Source organism: Rana temporaria, chromosome 1 (genome assembly GCF_905171775.1).
Source record: "Rana temporaria chromosome 1, aRanTem1.1, whole genome shotgun sequence".
Classification (NCBI taxonomy): Eukaryota; Metazoa; Chordata; class Amphibia; order Anura; family Ranidae; genus Rana; species Rana temporaria.
In genome coordinates, this window is record NC_053489.1 from 12378717 (window position 1) to 12399845 (window position 21129).

The 21129-nt window shown below is 44.3% G+C and overlaps 1 protein-coding gene across 1 annotated transcript in view; it reads left to right on the plus strand.

The window, feature by feature from the left end:
• Nucleotides 1-1861: 1861 nt before the first annotated feature.
• LOC120933169 (vomeronasal type-2 receptor 26-like) overlaps nucleotides 1862-21129 on the plus strand; it is a 55619-nt gene continuing 36351 nt past the window's right edge. The window contains exons 1-3 of the mRNA XM_040346616.1: nucleotides 1862-2033; nucleotides 8438-8811; nucleotides 8959-9063. Of these exons, the coding sequence (XP_040202550.1) occupies nucleotides 1862-2033; nucleotides 8438-8811; nucleotides 8959-9063 (651 nt within the window). The remainder of the gene's footprint in view (nucleotides 2034-8437; nucleotides 8812-8958; nucleotides 9064-21129) is intronic.

Here is a 21129-nt window from a genome sequence, read left to right on the forward strand (position 1 = left end):
TGTACCGCGATCGTGTCACGGAGCTGAAGAACGGGGAGATGTCAGTGTAAACACAACTGGAGAGATCTACAAAGAGAGTACGCTGGCGTATCTAGTGATACGCCGGCGTACTTTCAAATTTCCCACGTCGTATCTTTGTTTTGAATCCTCAAAACAAGATACAAGGGCATCTGGGTTAGATTCGACAGGCGTACGTCTTCGTACGCCTTCAGATCTACGATGCAATTCTTCCGGGTCTTCGGCGTCCGATGTGGCTGCCATAATGTCGCAGTGATAATAAAAATCGCTGATCGCCGCCCTTACTAGTAAAAAAAAAATAATAAAAATGCCATAAAATGACCACCTATTTTGTAGACGCTATAACTTTTGCGCAAACCAATCAATAAACACTTATTGCGATTTTTTTTCCAAAAATATGTAGAAGAATTTGTATTGGCCTAAACTGAGGATTTTTTTTTTTATTTTTTTATATATTTTTTGGGGATATTTATTATAGCAAAATTGACGCTCTATTTTTGTTTATAGCACAAAAAATATAAAATGCAGAGGTGATCAAATACCACCAAAAGAAAGCTCTATTTGTGGGGAAAAGGCTCCCCCTGAAAAATGTCAAATGTGACACTGGGGGGGGGGGGGGGATTTCGGAAAAGCGGAAGTTCCATTTTTGGGTGGAACACCGCTTTAAGGTTTTATTAGAAGGAAAGTATAGTAATTTTTGATTTATCTTATTTTATTTATAGGTTTCTATGTTTTATAAGCAGGTGTGCTTTATATACCCTGATCAACCATAACTTTATAGCTACCTATCTAATATTGAGTAGGTCCCCCATTTTCCATCAAAACTGACCCTTTAGCCAATAGCCACCATAACAGCCCTGACCCAAGGCATGGACTCCACTAGATCTCTGAATGTATGTTGTGGTGGTAACTTGAACCAAACCATAAATAGCAGATCTTTTAAGTCCTGTAAATTGGGAGGTGTGGCCTCCATGGATCGTACTTGTTTTTTAAGCACATCCCACAGATGCTCAATTGGATTGAGAAGTGGCGAATTTGGGGCAAGTCAACACATGAAACTTATTGTTGTGTTCTTCAAAATATTCTTGAGCTATTTTTGCAGTGTGGCATGGTGCATTATCCTGCTAAAAGAGGCCACTGACATCAAAGAACAACGTGTACATGAAGGGAGGGTACATGGTCAGCAACAATGTTTGGGTAGGTGATGTGTCAAGTAACATCCACATGAAACATGAATAGAAGGATCTGAGGATTCCCAGAAGAACATTGCCCATAGCATCACAAGCCTCCACCATCTTGCCCTTTCCCATACTGAATCCTGGTACCATCTCTTCCCCAAGAAGCCAATGCACACACACCCGCCAATCCACAAGATGTAAAAAAAAATGTGGTGCATCAGACCCAACCATCTTCTTCCCACATAACCCACATAAGCTGACTGCATTGTTCACCCTGCAGTCACAGTAACAAAGGCAAGATAGCGCCGGCACCACTATGTCTCAGGCAGGCAAAATCGCAGCATAGTGCTGCTCCACACTTCTCCTCCCCATGCCCTCATACTCTTTACTCAGGGAGCACAGAGAAGGAAGGTTTCTGGCTGGATGATCAGAACAGCTCACCATATGAGGTAATATCCATGCATGGCTCTCAGAAAGATATCAGGGATCAGCCAGACTCCATTAACTCTTCCCCCACCATGAACCAACCAGTCCTAGACACAACATGGAAGCACGTGCTGGTTTCCCTCAGGAGCTCATAACAAACAGACATAATGGCATGTAAGCGTGTATTTAGCTCAGAATTACATGCATTAGGGGATACAAGTGACCACATTGAATGCAAAATGATGGAATATGCTTTAACAATTAAGGATTTGATTGATGCTAAAGATGAGCGCAAGAATGAACAGAAGTGGATGAATGCAAAACTGGCTGATCTTGAGGACAGATCCAGGCTCAATGGCATCATAATCAGGAGAATATCTGAAACAGTGCAGCAATCAGATTTACGTAGACGTATTACTGAGTTGCTAACTCCCTTACTACTAATCCAATATCAGTAGAATATCAGGAGAATATCTGAAACAGTGCAGCAATCAGATTTACATAGAAGTGTTACTGAGTTGCTAACTGCCTTACTACTAATCCAATATCTCCTGAAACCGTCTCACTTACCAGATCACGTTCCTAGTAAAATGATCCTAAATATTTATTTCCAACACATAAAGAAGCAGCTTCTGCTCATAATACAGGGGGCCATCGATATTACCAATACCTTACGCAGACCTTCAGTTGTTCACTGAATTGTCACAATACCCTGTGCAAAAGTCTTAGAAAACCTCAACACCATCACCAAGACGATATGGAACCACGGTATCAACGACAAGTGGGGATGCCATCATAAAATTCTCATATATAATGATGATACCACTCATGTAATAGATTTTTTGTCCAAAGGATTACATCTGTTGAAAGATTGGAACACCCAGATAAACTGGATCCTGGATGGCACCACTTCTACCATAAATCTGCTCCCTGACCATGATGCCACTTCTGCAACTTACCATCAGTTTCCACATTATTCCCCTGGGCACACCAATGCCTTTGTTAGCTGGTCTTACACCCTTCTTTTCCTGAGTGGCACAGTGCTGCACGCGAGTCATAATGATCCACTTTTTCACATGCTTGTTGGCCTATCTTTCCCGGTCTTTCCCAGTGACCTACGAGGGTGCGTCAGAGGGGGCGGGGTCACGTTACGGGTGGCCGCTTCCCCTATATAAGAAATGTCACAGCTCCAGCGCGTCATTCCGCTGGGCTGTGTCCAGCGGAGAGTGGAGCTCGCCTGCTGCGCTCTGGACGGATGGATCTTCTCATCGCTGGACCGGACCGCTGATCACCCGTCGCTGGAGAGATCATCCGTCGCTGAATAGAAGACAACATTGGAGTGGGGGGCCGGGCCGAGAGTGGATTCACATCGCTGGATTTTTATTTTTATTAATAAAGGATTTTTTTCTACGGTGTGTGTGTGTGTGTGTGTTTTTAATAATTTACACTTCCTTCGTGAAATGGTAGAGGTACAGTGTACCCCATTACCAATTCACATAGGGGGGGCCAGGATCTGGGGGTCCCCTTTGTTAAAGGGGTCTTCCAGATTCTGATAAGCCCCCCGCCCGCAGACCCCCACAACCACCGGGCAAGGGTTGTGGGGATGAGGCCCTTGTCCCCATAAACATGGGGACATCCTCCCCATGTTGAGGGCATGTAGCCTGGTGTGGTTCAGGAGAGGGGGGGTGCACTCTGTCCCCCCCTCTTTTCTGCGGCCGGCCAGGTTAACGTGCTCGGATAAGGGTCTGGTGTGGATTTTTGGGGGAACTCCACGCCATTTTTTTTTATTTGGGGTGGAGTTCCCCTTAAAATCCACACCAGACCTGAAGGGTCTGGTATGGATATTTGGGGGAACCCCACATATTTTTTTTTTAAATTGATGGCGGGGTTCCCCTTAATATCCATATCAGACCTGAAGGGCCTGTTAATGGAATTTGGGGGGACCCCCAGCTTTTTTATTTTTATTTTTTATGAATGAATCATCTCTGTAATTGCCAGAGCCGACAATTCATTAGAGCCGCAAAGCCGGTTTTAAATGCCTTTTTTTCTTTTAGAAATGACACTTTGTGCAGGGACAGTTCTATGTACGGGAAACATGCGATATTTCACATGCTGACTTTACACCCCCCCTAGGTACGAAATTTAAAGTAATATTACACTTTTATTGTTTCACTTTTAGCATTATTAAATTCACTGCTCCTGAAAAAACAGAAGTTTTTAAAACTTTTTTTGCATTGATACATGTTTCCTGGGACAGGACCCAGGTCCCCAAACACTTTTTAGGACAATAACTTGCATATTAGCCTTTAAAATTAACACTTTAGATTTCAAATGTTCGAGTCCCATAGACTTTAACAGGGTTCTAAAGTTCACACGAACATTTGGTGTGTTCGCAAGTTCTGATGCGAACCGAACAGGGGGGTGTTGGGCTCATATTTAGTTAGAAGGAGTACGGTACAATCCACCACCCATTTGAAACTGATATACAATAGATAATTTCTTATAATTACTAGATCTTCCAAAATTATCTGCGTCTCAACACCAGGCTCTAAGGACCCCATTCTCTTTGGAAGAAATGCAAAAAAATGTTAATTCCCGGCCAAAATAACAAATCCCCCGACCCAGATGGCCTCACTGGAGAATATTTTAAGCAACGTAACCATGTACTTGTATGCCATCTCCAGAAGATGTATGTCGCTGCTGCTTCCTCCTCCTTTCCTTCAGAAATGTTGTAAGCCTTAAAAATCACATTACCAAAGCCAGGGAAAGAGCCTAACAAACCACAACACATTTGTCCTAGATCACTTCTCACTAATGATGTGAAACTTTATACTAAGCTTTTAGCTTCCAGATTGGTCAATGTCTTACCAGATCTGATACCACCTGACCAATCTGACTTTACCAGAAAGAGACAAACCTCCAAAGTCACCAGGCAACTTATTAATATCACTTATCTTGCGGCCCTCTCTAAAATGCCTTCTCTGCTCCTAGGCTTGGTTGCAGAGAAGGCATTTCACAGAGTCCACAGGACATTCCGAGCAAAGGTCCTCACAAAATTTTGGATCCCTGGGCTTTTCTTTTCAGCCATAATGGTGCTTTATTCATCACCATCTGCCTGTGTGTACTTGTCTGGTTTATTATCCTGATCCTTTCAAATATTGAATGTCATGGGCCAGGGCTGCCGGTTATCTCCCCTGATTTTTAAAATAGTAATGGAGCCCTTGACAGCTTTAATTAGAGTGCACCCTAAAATTATTTTATGTGAAGTACTAATGAGCTACTAGAAGTGTTAATGATTAAAATTAGTGAAAGATCAAAGTGTATAAAGCTGCTGAACTTCTAAAGTGTGACCAGCACCAGTAGATATGTATATAGTAAAGTGAAGCAGCGCTAAATACTGTAACCAGTACAAGTAATATAAAGTGTGTAAAGTTGGGGGTTGTCAGCTCAAGTGGGATATGCGGTTTTAAGTGATTCACGCCAGCCAGGAACTATGTTTAAGGGCCTGGTAGCCCATTTTTTTTAAAAAAAGGCAAAAATTAAAGTCCAAACAAAATAATGACTTCAGCCTCCTGGCTCACACATGCAAAAGAAAATGCCCAGCCACCTGGCTCTCTTCAACAGTAGCACCACTGCTCAGGCTCCAGCATGAAGCCCTCCTGACGCCTGTCAGCAACCTCAGATTTAGGTCTCTGGGTTTCAAAGTGCACACCTGCACTCTCCAGCTCTCTAGCTACTTCAGTGCTCACCTGCACTCTCTGGGTTCTCCCTTCCAAGCCTGGACTCCTCGGGAGGGTGGAGCCCAGAATGCTGGTCCTAAGTCTCCTATCAGGCCCACACACACCTGCACAATCAGTGTGCTGATCAGCTTTAAAGCCTGAACCCAGGACTGGGGATTTCATCCCACCCAGATCTCTACAAAATCCCCGGGCTCCAGGCCCCAAAGTGGATTTTAGTAAATACAGAGGAAACTGAAAAGCCAGTTTCCTCCCAACCCAGAAAATACTCTGGAGCCCCTCAACCTGCCTGGTAGATAATCCTGGGTCATTACGCTTTTGGGGTACCACACTACTACAAGTGCTAATAAATATTGCAAATGCAGATAAATGAATCGTATCTCAATGTCAGGTCACCTGAGGCCAGATGACAGATGGACACCATTGGGGTCAGGAGTGCACCGCTAAGGTAGTGGACCCTATGGATGACTGCTGCAAATGGAACTCTAGGTGGTTAAGGAAGGCAGGACCACTGGAGCACCGACACGGATCCCACTGGGAGCTAGAGCATAATATTCACCAGGGTGCGGAATCTAAGAGCCAGCAGGTGTTCACCAGAGCCTCTAGTGGTGAGGATGGACTGTGCTGCAACTGGCTCCAGGTTGCGGCCCCCAGATTCTCCCAGCTCATGCTCACAGTAGGCTACAGGAGGATAGAGAGGAAGCAGCAGCCCAGGATAACAAGGGATAGTAAGGGGATAAGCCAAAGGTCGGGGCGACTAGCAGACAAGGATAAACATAGAACACGCCAAAGGTCAGGGTCACAAGCAGGCAGGGATAGTCGAGAACAAGCCAAGATCGGTAACTGGAATCAGACGCAGAAGGCACAGCAAGTCACACACGAAAGCTAACACAAAATGTTGATCAGCAGGGCTGGCTTGCAGTGCACAGGTTAATATAGAGTTCTCTGATAGGGGCTGGGGTGGAGCCATGCTTTGAGGAGAGATTACTTAAGCAGCCAGGTGAGAGTGGCTGGCCTCTAAAGGTGAACACATGGAGGAGAGGTAAGCTGACATATAAATATTACTGCATATCCATGACACTTAATGTGCAAAAAGTGCAATCAAATTGCATCAAAAAAAGTCCAATAGTAGTAAAGTGCATCGAAATTCACAATGATGATAAGCCTCTTCAAAAAAAGTAAAGTAAGTGCAAAGAATCATGTGCAAAAAAAATTCAGAAGGGGAAAAGAGAAGGGAAATAAAGTGTCCAATTGCAGATCAATAGGATGAAATATGATGATAGCCTGTAGATAGCTTTCCACAATCCACACCCAGTGTGTTCTAGCCTCTCACACCAATGGCTCGAGTCATGCATCCAGATTTTAGATCCCGGTAAACTGTGCTGTCTTCCTCCTCAATTGAGATATCCTAGCAGGACAATGAACCACTGCAGCCTCAAGGGATAGATGGATATTTCCCCATGTAATCCAAGCTCCACGCTCCACGACAGACTCTTCCAATATTGTTTCCAGATCCAAGGTATTATATTTTAGCAAAAAAATTGATAAACATTACCCCAAATATCACAGGGCCTAAACAATTCAGTAGCACCTGCCTTTTATTCTAATGGTCCTATGCTTTTAGAAAATATAATTTTTTTTTTGGGGGGGGGGCATTCCACAAAAGCTGTAAGGGAAAAAAAAGCAATGGAAAAATTGAAAACATGAAAGTGGAGTGCAGGGCCTGGCAGCAAAAGGGTTACTATGATTGAAATGTATTCTCGCCACCATATCTTTGGGTAGCCTGACTGGCAGGAGTTCCCGTTTCAACAATCTGTGTATTTGGTCTAAAATCAACTCAGCTGGAGAGGAGTCGGAAAGAAAGTTGGAAAGTAGCTTAGTACAATAGTTTCTAAATTCCCCTGGCTAAACGGTTTCTGGAATGTCACAGGTGTTAACATTGTTACATCTAAAGCATTCCTCCAGGTCTGACAATTTTGCCTTGATCCACTCCATGTCCTCCTCTCTTTCAGTGTCTAAATCATGTAGTTCCCCCTTAAACTGGTGGACCAAAGAAGTGAGATCTACTAAAATAGAGCTGTGTAAAGACACTTATTGATAAAGCATGGGTAATACAGTCATGGAGGAATGAGTTGCACTAGAATCTCCAGAAGTACAGGCATGTGGCTTCATCTCAGTAGGTGCCATTCTGGGTCTACACTTGGCTGGGCTGGTAGAGGGAAAGGAGCCCTGTGAACCCTCCCTCCCCCAGGATGCTGGTATGCCATCCTTCTCCTCTCTCCCTTCCACACTGTGATGTGCTGCTGCCGATCCTGAGACGGCGCCATCTTGGGTGAATGAGTGGTAAGGAGGAGGGAGAAGCTCTGCAATTTTCCTAGGCTTCCCCTACTACTTTCTGTTCCTCGACATCTCCCTGTGTTGCTGCCACTTCAGTGAAGCAGGATCACTAGGGAGTCCTGGTCTCTCTGTCACATATCAGGTGAAACCAGACTGTGTGGACTGCACAGAGAGAACCAAAATTAATGTAAAGTGAATAGTGATTTTATTAAGGAAAGTGAATAATAATCAATACACCACCAATAACAAATAGAATACAATAAACCCACAATAAGACAGTGATTCAAAACAGCAACAGACAAACAAACAAGAATAATAGAAGGGGTATACCAGGATCATTAACGTTAGCCAGGCCAGGATCATCAATGGGAGATCAGTAGATGGGACAGGGAACAAACAGGGCCGAAAGAGAATGGATGGATCAGGCAGCAGGGTAGAGGTAAGGTAACAGGGTAACAGGAGGAACACTTTCAGGATAGGCTCAGAAACAGGTACAGGCTCAGATTCAGGATCAGGTACAGATAACAGGGTCGCAGGTCAGGGCACAAGGAACAACACCAAGGCAACTTGTGTGTGTTAGTTGCCAGGTATTTATACACACCTCCTGCAATCAGGCTCAGGTGACGCCTGACCACAGGAGGTAATGAATTAATGGAAATTAAATTGCTAGCTATGAGACAATTTCTTTTCTCAGAAGCTCTGACCCCGATGTTCATTGTGTTCGTATTGTTCTTCCTGCAGACAGTGAAAACTGCATGAAATGTCCTGATGAAGAATGGCCAAATGAGAAGAAGGATCGATGTGTTCCAAGAGTGGTGGAATTTCTCTCCTACACTGATGATCCCATTGTTGGAGTATTCTCAGCTGTCTCCATCCTCTGTTGTCTTCTGACTGGTTTAATATTGGGGATATTTATACATTACCAGGACACCCCCATTGTTAAAGCCAATAACCGGGACCTGAGCTTTCTTCTCCTGGTCTCCATCATGCTGAGCTTCCTCTGTGTCTTCTTGTTCCTCGACCATCCAGTAGATGTGACCTGCATGCTGCGTGTCACCTCTTTTGGTGTCATCTTCTCAGTTGCCGTCTCTTCTCTACTTGCCAAAAGTATCATGGTGTGTATTGCTTTTAAAGCCACCAAACCTGGGAGTCTCTGGAGGAAATGGATGGGAGCCAAACTGCCCAATTTTATCATTTGTGTCTCCTCATTGGTTCAAGTCATAATTTGTGTCACTTGGTTGTCTATTTCTCCCCCCTTCCAGGATCGGGACACTCACTCTTATCAGGGGAAGATCATCATTCAGTGTAATGAGGGTTCAGTTATCGGCTTCTACTCTGTCCTGGGATATATGGGGCTTCTGGCAGCTGTGAGTTTCATTGTCGCTTTTTTAGCCAGGACATTACCGGACAGTTTTAATGAGGCCAAGTACATCACCTTCAGCATGCTGGTGTTCTGCAGTGTCTGGATTGCCATGATCCCGGCCTATCTGAGCACCAGAGGGAAATACATGGTGGCTGTGGAGGTTTTTGCTATAATAGCCTCAAGTTCTGGACTTCTTGGCTGCATATTTTTCCAAAAATGTTACATAATTCTGTTCAGACCTGACCTGAATACAAAAACAGTTCTCCACTAATATGTATGGAGCAACACTGGGTTACCAGTTATAACGTTATCTCTTTTATTGTTAATGTTAGTATTTTGTTCTTGAGAATGAACATTGTTAAATTTAAACATTTGATACTTGCCTCTCTTTTGGACGGTGAGTTCATTTTTTTGCTCTGGACACCATTGGTATCGGAAACTTTGGGTTTGTTGGAAAGCTTGTCCCCTGCTGGGTGTAGTGGTTCCTCCCACCAGCCGTTCCATTAATACAGAACAATGTAGTCACTTAGTGAGGAGGAACCACAGTGACCAGAGGGGGACAAAGTATCCAAATCATCCTAAAGTGTTAGATATACCAGAGACACCCATCACTCTTCCAGAGAGGGAAGATTTCACTCACTGCCTTCCCGGGAAATAAATATTAAAAATATTCTTTTATAAGCTGCTTGTAATGTATTTTTAGTGTCAGGGCCACTTTAATTATATTGTATGTAGATGATTATGTCCATAACAATAAATACATTTTGTATAAAAAATTCTAAATTGGCCCTCCTATCTTAGCACAGCTCAGCGCTCAGGGGGTTAAGGTATGCATGATAAAATAAGTATAGTAAAAAAATGTGATATAAATTAACACTCTTAATCACACTTAAATGTGTAGCAGCCACTTAAAATGTAAAGGGATATATACAAAACAATAAGTAGAGAGCAATGAATGTCCAATAAATATTGTAGTAGCGCTTTTTGTTCGAGATGAAATGAAGAAAACTTCTTTGGCCCGGATTCACATACATTGGCGCATATTTATGCCGGTGTATCGCAGAAAGGCAAGCAACGAATTCACAAAGCACTTGCCTCCCAAACTGCGCTGGGTTCCCTTGACGTAAGCCGGCGTAGGTGGACGTGGGCGTGAGCCATGCTAATGAGGCATGACCCCATGCAAATGATAGCCCGAGTGCCATTTAAGTACTTAAAACGAACGGTGCATGCGCCGTCCTGTGGACGTATCCCAGTGTGCATGCTCAGAATCATGTCGGAACTACTCCCTAAGATACGACGGATCACTGCCTACGACGTGAACGTAACCTACGCCCAGCCCTATTCACGTACTACGTAAACTACGTAAAATACGTCGGCTTGTGTTCCCTTTGCATGGATGCTGCTGAGTTACACCTCCTTTATGGGGCATAACTTTGTGCCGGACATATTACTTTACGCGCACTGCGTCGAACGGACGTACGTTCGTGAATCGGCGTATCTCCCTCATTTGCATATGTGAATAGAAAATCAATGGGAGCGCCAAATACGACCAGCGTAAATATGCACCCACGATACGCCGGCGTAGACAAGTTACGTCGGTTGTAGGAAGCCTATTTTCAGGCGTATCTAGTTTTGTGGGCACGGCGCACAGATACGACGGCGCATATTTGCACTTGCGCGGCGTATCTTGAGATACATCGGCCTAAGTGCTTTGTGAATCCGGGGCTTTATGCATTAATCCTCATAAAGGAAATCAAGAGAAAATGAGATGAAAGTGAGAGGTGCTCAGAAAGTGAAGTTCATTAGTGAAAGCAATGCGAGGATCTTCTTCACAATCCACCTCGTGAGCACAGGAAGCCCCTCTCGGGGATGCACTTACCCCAAGGATAAGCGTATAATGGCTTGATATGACAAAAACCTTCCTTCTCCCCTTTGAACCACCTTACACCGTCATACAGGGCACATATATAAAAAGGGTCCAGTGGGCTCATGCAAACGACATCAGAATAAACACCATAGCTTAATATTGTAATATAGAGAGCGATACCCGGAAGTGGCGATTGGATCTATGTTTTTTTGCACAGACGGCTGCCCAAAACGGTATTTAAGTCTCTTGAACGATGAGCATCAAAGCACACACACTTTAATTATTGCTGCATTGAATATTGTATAAAGTACGTATATATTGAAAGGGGGCGCATGTGGGACATTAAAGTTTTAAACAAAATTACGCTATGGTGTTTATTCTGATGTCGTTTGCATGAGCCCACTGGATCCTATCTATATATGTGCCCTGTATGAGTGAGTGAGTGAGTGAGAAATTTATATAGCGCAACACAGGCAAACTGAATCGCCTCTGGGCGCTTAGTATCCGTTCTCTACTGTCCTTTTGCCTTCAGAAAATATGGGTTTTGAGTTTTTTTCTGAAGGCCAGGTGATTCACCTCCATTCAGATGTTGGTTGGTAGAGCGTTCCATAGTCTAGGTCCTTGGACTGCAAATCTTCGTTCTCCTTTGGACTTGTATCTGGCTTTGGGTATCTGGAGTAGATTTTGGTCGGTGGATCGGAGAACGTGATTGGGGTTGTGACTTTAAAAATTTTCGCATAGATATTGGGGGGCGTTTCCTTGAACACACTTATGCATCAGACAGAGTGCCTTACAAGTAATTCTGTCTTTTACTGGCAGCCAATGAAGGGCTCTCAGTGAAGGTGAGATTGATTCCCATGTTTTTTTCCCAGTCACGAGTCACACGGCCGTATTTTGAACGACTTGCAGATGAGAGATTTGGTATTTTGGGAGTCCGAGGTAAAGGGCATTTGCATAGTCGAGTCTGGAGTTGATAATTGTTTCCACCACGACTGCTATGTCTTTTTTCGGGATAAAGGGAACGAGTCTACGTAGTAGGCGCAGCAGATGGTGAGATCCGCTGACTACTGACCCTATTTGTGCGTCCATTGTCATGTGGGTGTCAAAAATGACTCTGAGACTTTTGACTTTGGTGCTAGGGGTGATGGTTTGTCCCTGAATGGGTGGCGGTGTCCATGTTGGTGCGGGAGATCTCTTTCAGTTGGCGTGAAACAGAAGAAGTTCTGTTTTTGAGCAGTTGAGTTTAAGGTAACTCTTCGTCATCCAATTTTCTATCAAAGTAAGGCATTTCTCTAGTCCGAGATAATGATCCTTATTGTTGCAGATGCGAAAATATAGTTGCGTGTCATCCGCGTAGGAGTGGTAGAGTAATTTCTGGTTACTGATGATTTCAAAAAGAGGGCGGAGATAGATATTGAACAATCCAGGCGACAGAGGGGATCCCTGAGGGACTCCGCATTACACCATGCGTTGTAAGGTGTAAGGTGGTTCAAAAGGGAGAAGGAAGGTCTTTGTGCTATCAAGGCATTATATGCTTATCCTTGGGGTAAGTGCATCCCCGAGAGGGGCTTCCTGTGCTCGCGAGGTGCTGTATGGGTGAATGGTGGATTGTGAAGAAGATCCTTGCATTGCTTTCACTAATGAACTGCACTTTCTGAGCACCTCTCACTTTCATCTCATTTTCTGTTGATTTCCTTTATGAGGATTAATGCATAAAGCAGTTTGTTCATTTCAACTCGAACAAAAATCGCTACTACAATATTTATTGGACATGTATTGCTCTCTGCTTATTGTTTTTTAAATAAATACATTTTGTTGGTATATTCAAAAATAATTTTTAACATTTATTAAAGTTTGATGAGAACACACGTTCCCAGGAAGTTCACATTTTAAGTGATAAGTTGATTTATTTGAATGGAGATTTTCATTAGAGGACCTAATTAAAAAATCCTTCTCCTTGTATAAATGTATTTGTAAACGGTTGCCACAAGGAAGTATTTGGCTTCCCCATACAATGCTGCAGAGACAACATGCCCCCCAATATCTATGCGAAAAAATTAAAAGCTCACAACCCCATTCGCGTTCTCTGATTCACCAACCAAAATCTACTCCAGATACCCAAAGCCAGATACAAGTCCAAAGGAGAATTCAGATTTGCAGTCCAAGGACCTAGACTATGGAACGCTCTACCAACCAGCATCCAAATGGAGGTGAATCACCCGGCCTTCAGAAAAAAAATCAAAACCCATCTTTTCTGAAGGCAAAAGGACAGTAGGGAACGGATACTAAGCGCCCAGAGGCAATTCAGTTTGCATGTGTTGCGCTATATAGGTTTCTCACTCACTCACCCCTACCCCACACCTTGCTAGATCCTGATAAGAACGTCCAAAGCTAAAAAAAAGGTTACATAGGTTTTATTCTGAAGAAGACATTAAACAATAGAATTATGTTGGCTTAATATGTTTAACCACTTGCCGACCGCCGCATTTACATTTATGTCAGCAGAATGGCACGGCTGCGCAAAGGGACGTACCTATACGTGAGCGTTCCCACAGGTCCCGCGGACCGGATGTCTGCCGGCTATCCGCAATCGTCTCACGGAGTTGCAGAATGGGCATTTCCTTGTTCTGCCTAGTGACATGACAGGAATCTACTGCTCCCTGTCATCGGGAGCAGTGATGGCTGTCATGTCAGTGATAGCCCATCCCCCCCACAAAGTTAGAATCACTCCCTAGGACACACTTAACCCCTTCATCGCCCCCTAGAGTTTAACCCATTCCCTGTCAGGCCTCGTACACATGATAGGTTGACCAGAGGACAACGGTCTGAAGGACCGTTGTCCTAGGTTAACCTATGAAGCTGACTCATGGTCAGTCGCGCCTACACACCATCAGTTAAAAAACGATTGTGTCAGAACGCGGTGACATAAAACACAACGACGTGCTGAAAATTCTTCCAAGCATGCGTCGACTTGATTCTGAGCATGCGTGGATTTTTAACTGATGGACGTACCTACTAACGATCGTTTTTTTCCCATCAGTTATGAATCCATAGGTAATTTCAAAGCAAGTTGGCTTTTTTTTAACCTAAGGTTAATTAAACCTATGGGGCCCACACACGATCGGTTTGGACCGATGAAAACGGTCCATCAGACCGTTGTCCTCTGGTTAACCTATCGTGTGTACGAGGCCTCAGTGTCATTTACACAGTAACCAGTGCATTTTTATAGCACTGATCACTGTATAAATGACAATGGTCCCAAAACAAAAGTCAAAAGTGTCCGATGTGTCCGCTGCAATGTCGCAGTCATGATAAAAATTGCTGATCGCCACCATTATTAATAAAAAATAAAAATGCCATAAAACTATTCCTTTTTTTGTAAACGCTATAACTTTTACGCAAACCAATCAATAAATGCTTATTGCGATTTTTTTACCAAAAATATGTAGAAGAATACGTATCGGCCTAAACTGAGAAAGAATTTTTTTTCGTTTTATATATTTTTGGGGGATATTTATTATAGCAAAAAGTAAAAAAAAATACGCTCCTTTTTTGCTTATACTGCAAAAAATAAAAACCGCAAAGGTGATCAAATACCACCAAAAGAAACTCTATTTGTGGGGAAAAAAACACATACATTTTGTTTGGGAGCCACGTCGCACGACCGTGCAATTGTCAGTTAAAGTAACGCAGTGCCAAATCGCAAAAAGTGGCCCCCGGTCTTTGATCTGCAAAATGGTCCGGGGCTGAAGTGGTTAAAATCAATGTTTTTACTCATAAGGGTCCCATAATAGGGTATTAAGAAGTAACAATCACCCCGATCCCTTCATATAAGTATTCTCATCCTACACACTAAGAAAAATGGTGCATAAAAAAAAAAAAAAAAAAATATATATATATATATATATATATATATATATACAGTATATATATATATATGTATATAAATTCCCCAAATATTATATATTATTTATCATTATTCCTCAAACAAATATAATTGTTCTTACACAAATCATATTAAATATAATAAAGTGCCAAACAGTGTAAGATGAATACATAGATCTCCAAAAATGTAACATACAAAATCTCATCCCACAATAAAAGTGCCAAAGAATGTGTAAAATGAACAAATTCCCCTAAATCATGTACAACATGTGATAATCAATTCCCCCCAATACTAAGCACAATCTGTCCTCTACTTAGGCCCCATACACACGGGAGGATTTATCCGCGGATACGGTCCAGCGGACCATTTCCACGGATAAATCCTCTCGAGGATTTCCGCGGATTTCTATGCGATGGAGTGTACTCACCATCGCATTGAAATCCGCGCCGAAATCCTCTGGCGATGACGTGTCGCGCCGTCGCCGCGATTATGATGCGGCGACGTGCGCGACGCTGTCATATAAGGAATTCCATGCATGCGTCGAATCATTACGACGCATGCGGGGGATCCCTTCGGACGGATGGATTCGGTGAGTCTATACAGACCAGCGGATCCATCCGTTGGGATGGATTCCAGCAGATGGATTTGTTTAGCATGTCAGCAAATATTTATCTGCTGGAATCCATCCCAGGGGAGAAATATCCGCGGAAACAGATCCGCTGGAACGTACACACCATAGGATCTATCCGCTGAAACCCATTTGCTGGGATTTTTCAGCGGATGGATTCTATCGTGTGTATGGGGCCTTAGGCCTCGTACACACGACAGAGTTTCTCGGCAGAATTCGGCGAGAAACTCGGTCGGAGCTGGATTCTGCCGAGAAACTCTGTCGTGTGTACACTTTCGGCCCGATGGAGCCGCCGAGGAACTCGTCGAGAAAATAGAGAACATGTTCTCTATTTTCTCGTTGTTCTATGGGAGCTCTCGGCCCGCCGAGCTCCTCGGCGGCTTCAGGGCTGAACTGGCTGAGGAACTCGATGTGTTTGGCACGTCGAGTTCCTCGGCCGTGTGTACGAGGCCTCAGAGACATGGAAGGAGCTCCTTTGTGTTCTTAAATCTCTTCATGAACCCCCCCAATCCGTCATCCACTCACCTTATAAGTCTGACCTCTTCAATGAATTTTTTGGTCAATAAAGAGGGGAGACACTCACACTGCCAAATCCGTAAATAGGAGAGGAAACACAAAAATGGTACTCAATAGTAACCATGGGTCGGACTTTAACCACTTCATTACTGGGCACTTAAACCCCCTTCGTGCACAGACCAATTTTCAGCTTTCAGTGCTGACGCAATTTGAATGACAATTGCGCGGTCATACAAAACGGTACCCAAATTATATTTTTATAATTTTTTTTTCACAAATAGAGCTTTCTTTTGGTGGTATTTGATCATCTCTGCGATTTTTATTTTTTGCGCTATAAACAAAAAAAGACAGAAAACTTTGAAAAAAAACCACAATATTTTTTACTTTTTGTTATAATACTTCTTACTCCCCCCTCCCCCTCTCACCCAGGTGTCCCCATCAGAGCCCACCCCACAGCAGATATTCCCATCACAGCCCCCCCCACAGCAGGTGTCCCCATCAGAGCCCACCCCACAGCAGGTGTCCCCATCACAGTCCCCCCAACAGCAGATGGTGTCCCCATCAGAGTCCCCCCCACAGCAGGTGATGTCCCCATCAGAGTCCCCCCCAAAGCAGGTGTCCCCATCAGAGTCCCCCCCCACAGCAGGTGTCCCCATCAGCGTCCCCCCCACAGCAGGTGTCCCCATCAGCGTCCCCCCCACAGCAGGTGTCCCCATCAGAGTCCCCTCCACAGCAGTTGGTGTCCCCATCAGAGTCCCCCCACAGCAGGTGTCCCCAGCAGAGTTGGGGATGAGTGGCTGTGTTGATGGGGGGTGGAATGAGTGTCAGTGGTGGGGGTAGGGATGAGTGGCAGTGGCGGGGGGTAGGAATGAGTGTCTGTGGTGGGGGTAGGAATGAGTGGCTGTGCTGGTGGGGGGTGGGATGAGCGTCAGTGCTGGGGGGGTAGGGATGAGTGGCTGTGGTGGGGGGGACTGACTGGATGGAATCAGCGGTGGTGGTGGTGGGGACTGACTGGGTACTTTGGCAGCGCTGGGTTCCGGGATCAGAGACACTAACTTTCTGTCAGTGTCCTCTCGGTTTCCCCTGCATGGCTCCATGTCTCTCTTGGCTCCCTCTGCTCCACATGTCTCTGCAGCTCCTCCCCCACGACCTACTCTCACTTTGTGTCAGCAGTGTCTGCCCACAGTCTCAGGCTGCTTCTGCCTTCTCTCTCTCTCTCCCCTCAGCAAGTGAAAGCCCAAATCCCCACGGCGGAACAAACCAACACAAATGCCGCCCTTGCAACAGCAGCCAGAGTGGATGGGTGAACGGGCGTGCAGGCTCCTGCTTGGGGGCCCCAGGCCAGCTCGGGGCCCAAAGCAGTTGCTTGTTTTGCCTGTCTTGTTCCAAACGGGCCTGACTGGGAGTGAGGTGGCAAAGAAATTCTGGACTGGTGGAGTTGGCATGGGCTCCGCGGTGTCCCTCCTAAATGCAATATACAGAAATGTGTGAAGTAACACAGGACAGCACTCTACGGAAGGACTTTGTAGTTCATTACTGCACACAGTGTACAGCTCATCTTTAAGTCGTGGAGCCCCCATAATGTTCAATCCTCACATGAACTTGCCCGGCCTCTGGGATTGATGATGGCACACATGTGAGAAGGTACCCCCTCGTGCAGGGCGAGTGGCCCCGCCCACATATACACTTACAACCCTTCCATGTAAAAATTGCATTTACCCAGAATTACCCAGCATGTTATTTTTGTGTGGTTTATATGGAAAATGAGCATCTTTATCATACAACTTAAACTGAACCGAACATGAAATATAAGAATAAATCATCTTTATTAGTCACAATGCCCATTATAAATTTTATTTTCTGAGATTGATGTTACCATTACGGAATCAGTTCTTTGTTCTGCAGCTGAGTCTGTAGATGTAAATCAGTGTCACTTCATGTATATAAAGTGCTGGTGACTCCGTCTCTTCTCCGGTGCTGAGGATGTGAGGAGCTGCCGGTGACCACACTGTGTGAAGCCATAATCTGGTGTCTGCCATGGATTGGTCTCCTGCCCACTCCGCCTGTTACCTTCTGATTGTCCCCCTTCTAGTCATATATAATGGAGTGAGGATGTCCTGGAGCTCAGACTCCCAATGTAGACTCGACACCACAAAGCTTGTTTTTGAGTATGAGTATTACCAAGAGGGAGACGTCATTATCTGAGGATTGATCTCTGCTCACTCTTTAGCCGGATTAACTGATCATAATTCAAGGTCTTATTACTGTTATGAGTAAGTCTTTGTTATTCGTTTTTTTTCTCTCCACATACATTTCTGAATTAGAGGGGACTTGTCAAGGTATCTTTATACCTGGCAGAGATCAGGGTCTCATCCGGGGCTGGAGGCTGTGATTGCCCCACTTCAGGAAGCCGAGACGGTGTTGGGGCAGAGCACATTTATGGGGCATATATGTCTGTCCTGAGGCTAGCATTGCTTTTGGGGCAGAGCTGAAGGATCCTGCAACCCTGATTGTAGGGTTGCCACTTTTTCTTCAAGCCAAACCCGAACACTTTAGCAGCGCACCAAAGATATTTTTTTTTATATACACTATAGGATAACAGACCTGGGACATCTTTGGGTGCGCCAAAGACAATAGTAATGCAGCTCACATAGTGCCCCCTCACCCTTCTGTAAGGCCCTGTTCTGAGCTACATTCATGTATGAATAATGTGTCTGGGTTTCAGGGGGGCTGAAACCCGGGACTGTCTGGGTGAATTCCAGACAGGTGGCAACCCTACCTGGATGAGAAGCCCACCACTAAGGCCTCGTGCACACGATAGGTTAAACAGAGGACAACGGTCTGATGGACCATTTTCATCGGTCAAAACCAATCGTGTGTGGGCCCCATAGGTTGTTAACCATCGGTTTAAAAAAAGCCAACTTGCTTTAAATTTAACCGATAGATTCATAACCGATGGGAAAAAAAACGATCGTTAGTAGGCACAACCATTGGTTAAAAATCCACACATGCTCAGAATCAAGTCGACGCATGCTTGGAAGCATTGAACTTCGTTTTTTTCAGCACGTCGTTGTATTTTATATCACCGCGTTCTGACACGATCGTTTTTTTAACCGATGGTGTGTAGGCGCGACGGACCATCAGTCAGCTTCATCGGTTAACCGATGAAAACGGTCCATCGGCCCGTTCTCATCGGATGGACTGATCGTGTGTACGCGGCATAACAGGATAGAGGGCTCACAGGTTATGTATTTAAAAAAAAGCCCAAGCAAAGCATAATCTATATATCTATACAGTGGAACATAATCCATTCCAGGAGAATGCTCGTAATCCAAAGTACCCGCATATTAAAGCGAGTTTCCCCATTGAAGTCAATGGAAATGAAAATAATTTGTTCCACATTGAATTCAATGGCATGCAATACCGCATGCGGCCAGAGGTTGGGGGGGGCACCGGAGAGCCTCAGAAAGGGCTGGAAAGGCTGACCTCGGCAAACCTCAGAAAGGCTCGGGAACTAAGTATTTCCGTGTCTTTCCAAGCATTACCGAACGGTGCCGCCCCACCTCAGGCAAAACGTGGTACTGCACACCACTTTGGCCTGAATCCTGCTTGTTTTGCGAGACAACCCTAGGATTTTTTTTAAATACAGCGCTCGTATTGCGAAACGCTCGTTAACCGCATTACTCGCAATCCGAGGTTCCACTGTATATGGTAGGAGGAAGCAAATAATATTTATCAAGTTTTAGAAATAGTAATGAATATTGAAATAAAGGCTGTCTAAGCCATCATGCATTTTCTGTGTTGTCATGCCCTTCCACAAATAAAACCTTAGCTACAAGGATCATACAGCTCTTATAGAAAGTCAATGGCAATTTATTTATTTTTTAACATTTCAGAGTTTATTAAGCTTCAAAAACAGTACAGAGAAGTTTACAGTCAAGTATCCAAAGTTGACATATGCGACAGTTACAGTTTTTCGACAAGCATAGTATTCCTGCAACCAATTTGTTAAACAGTAGATTCACGTGTCAAGGTAAGGAACCTGATCTCTAATGCCGCGTACACACGATCATTTTTCGGCATTAAAAAAACGTTGTTTTTCCAACTTCATCATTAAAAACGATGTTGCCCACACACGATCATTTTAAATGACGTTTTAAAAAACGTTGTTTTTTTTTTTCATGCCGAAAAACGACCGTGTGTACGCAGCATAAGTCTCAGTAAAATAACATCTCTTAGTTATTCAGAGATGAAGATGTCTGTATCGGAATCACAAGATATTATAGTACTCAAAACGTATCTAGAACTTGTGGTAGATACTCAAACAAATCTATTAGCCATATTCACAAAGAGTTAAGCCGGCGTATCAGTAGATACGCCGTCGTAACTCGGAATCTGCGCCGTCGTACATTTAAGTGTATTCTCAAATTGAGATACACTTAAATGTAGCTAAGATACGACTGCCTGCGCCGTCGTATCTTAGCTGTCTAGTTCCGCCGGCCACTAGGGGCGTGAACGCTGATTTATGCCTAGAATGCGTAAATCAGCGAGATACGCCTATTCACGAACGTACGCTTGCCCGTCGCAGTAAAGATACGCCGTTTACGTAAGGCGTTTTCAGGTGTAAAGTTAGTCGAACAAATAGCTGGCCTAGCCAATGTTAAGTATGGCCGTCGTTCCTGCGTCAAAATTTTGAAAATTTTACGTTGTTTGTGTAAGTCGTCCGTGAATGGGGCTGGCCGTAATTTACATTCACGTCGATAAGTCCTTGCGGCGTACTTTGGAGCAATGTACACTGGGATATGTCCACAGACGGTGCATGCGCCGTTCGTTAAAAACGTCAATCACGTCGGGTCATGGTTTATTTACATAAAACACGCCCACCTATTCACAATTTGAATTCAGCGCGCTTACGCTACGCTGCCGTAACTTAGGAGGCAAGTGCTTTGTGAATACAGCACTTGCCTCTCTGACTTATGGCGGCGTAGCGTAAAGACGATACGCTACGCCGGCTCAAAAATACGCCGCCCTACGTGAATCCACCTATATACCACTATACTTAAGCTTACCAGAGTAAAAAAAAAAAAAACATTATGGAAAGGGTGTCAGTAATGAGAGGATATTAGGAAAGGCCTCTGGTTCAGACGATCGATAAAGCTTTGTGCTCAGCTAC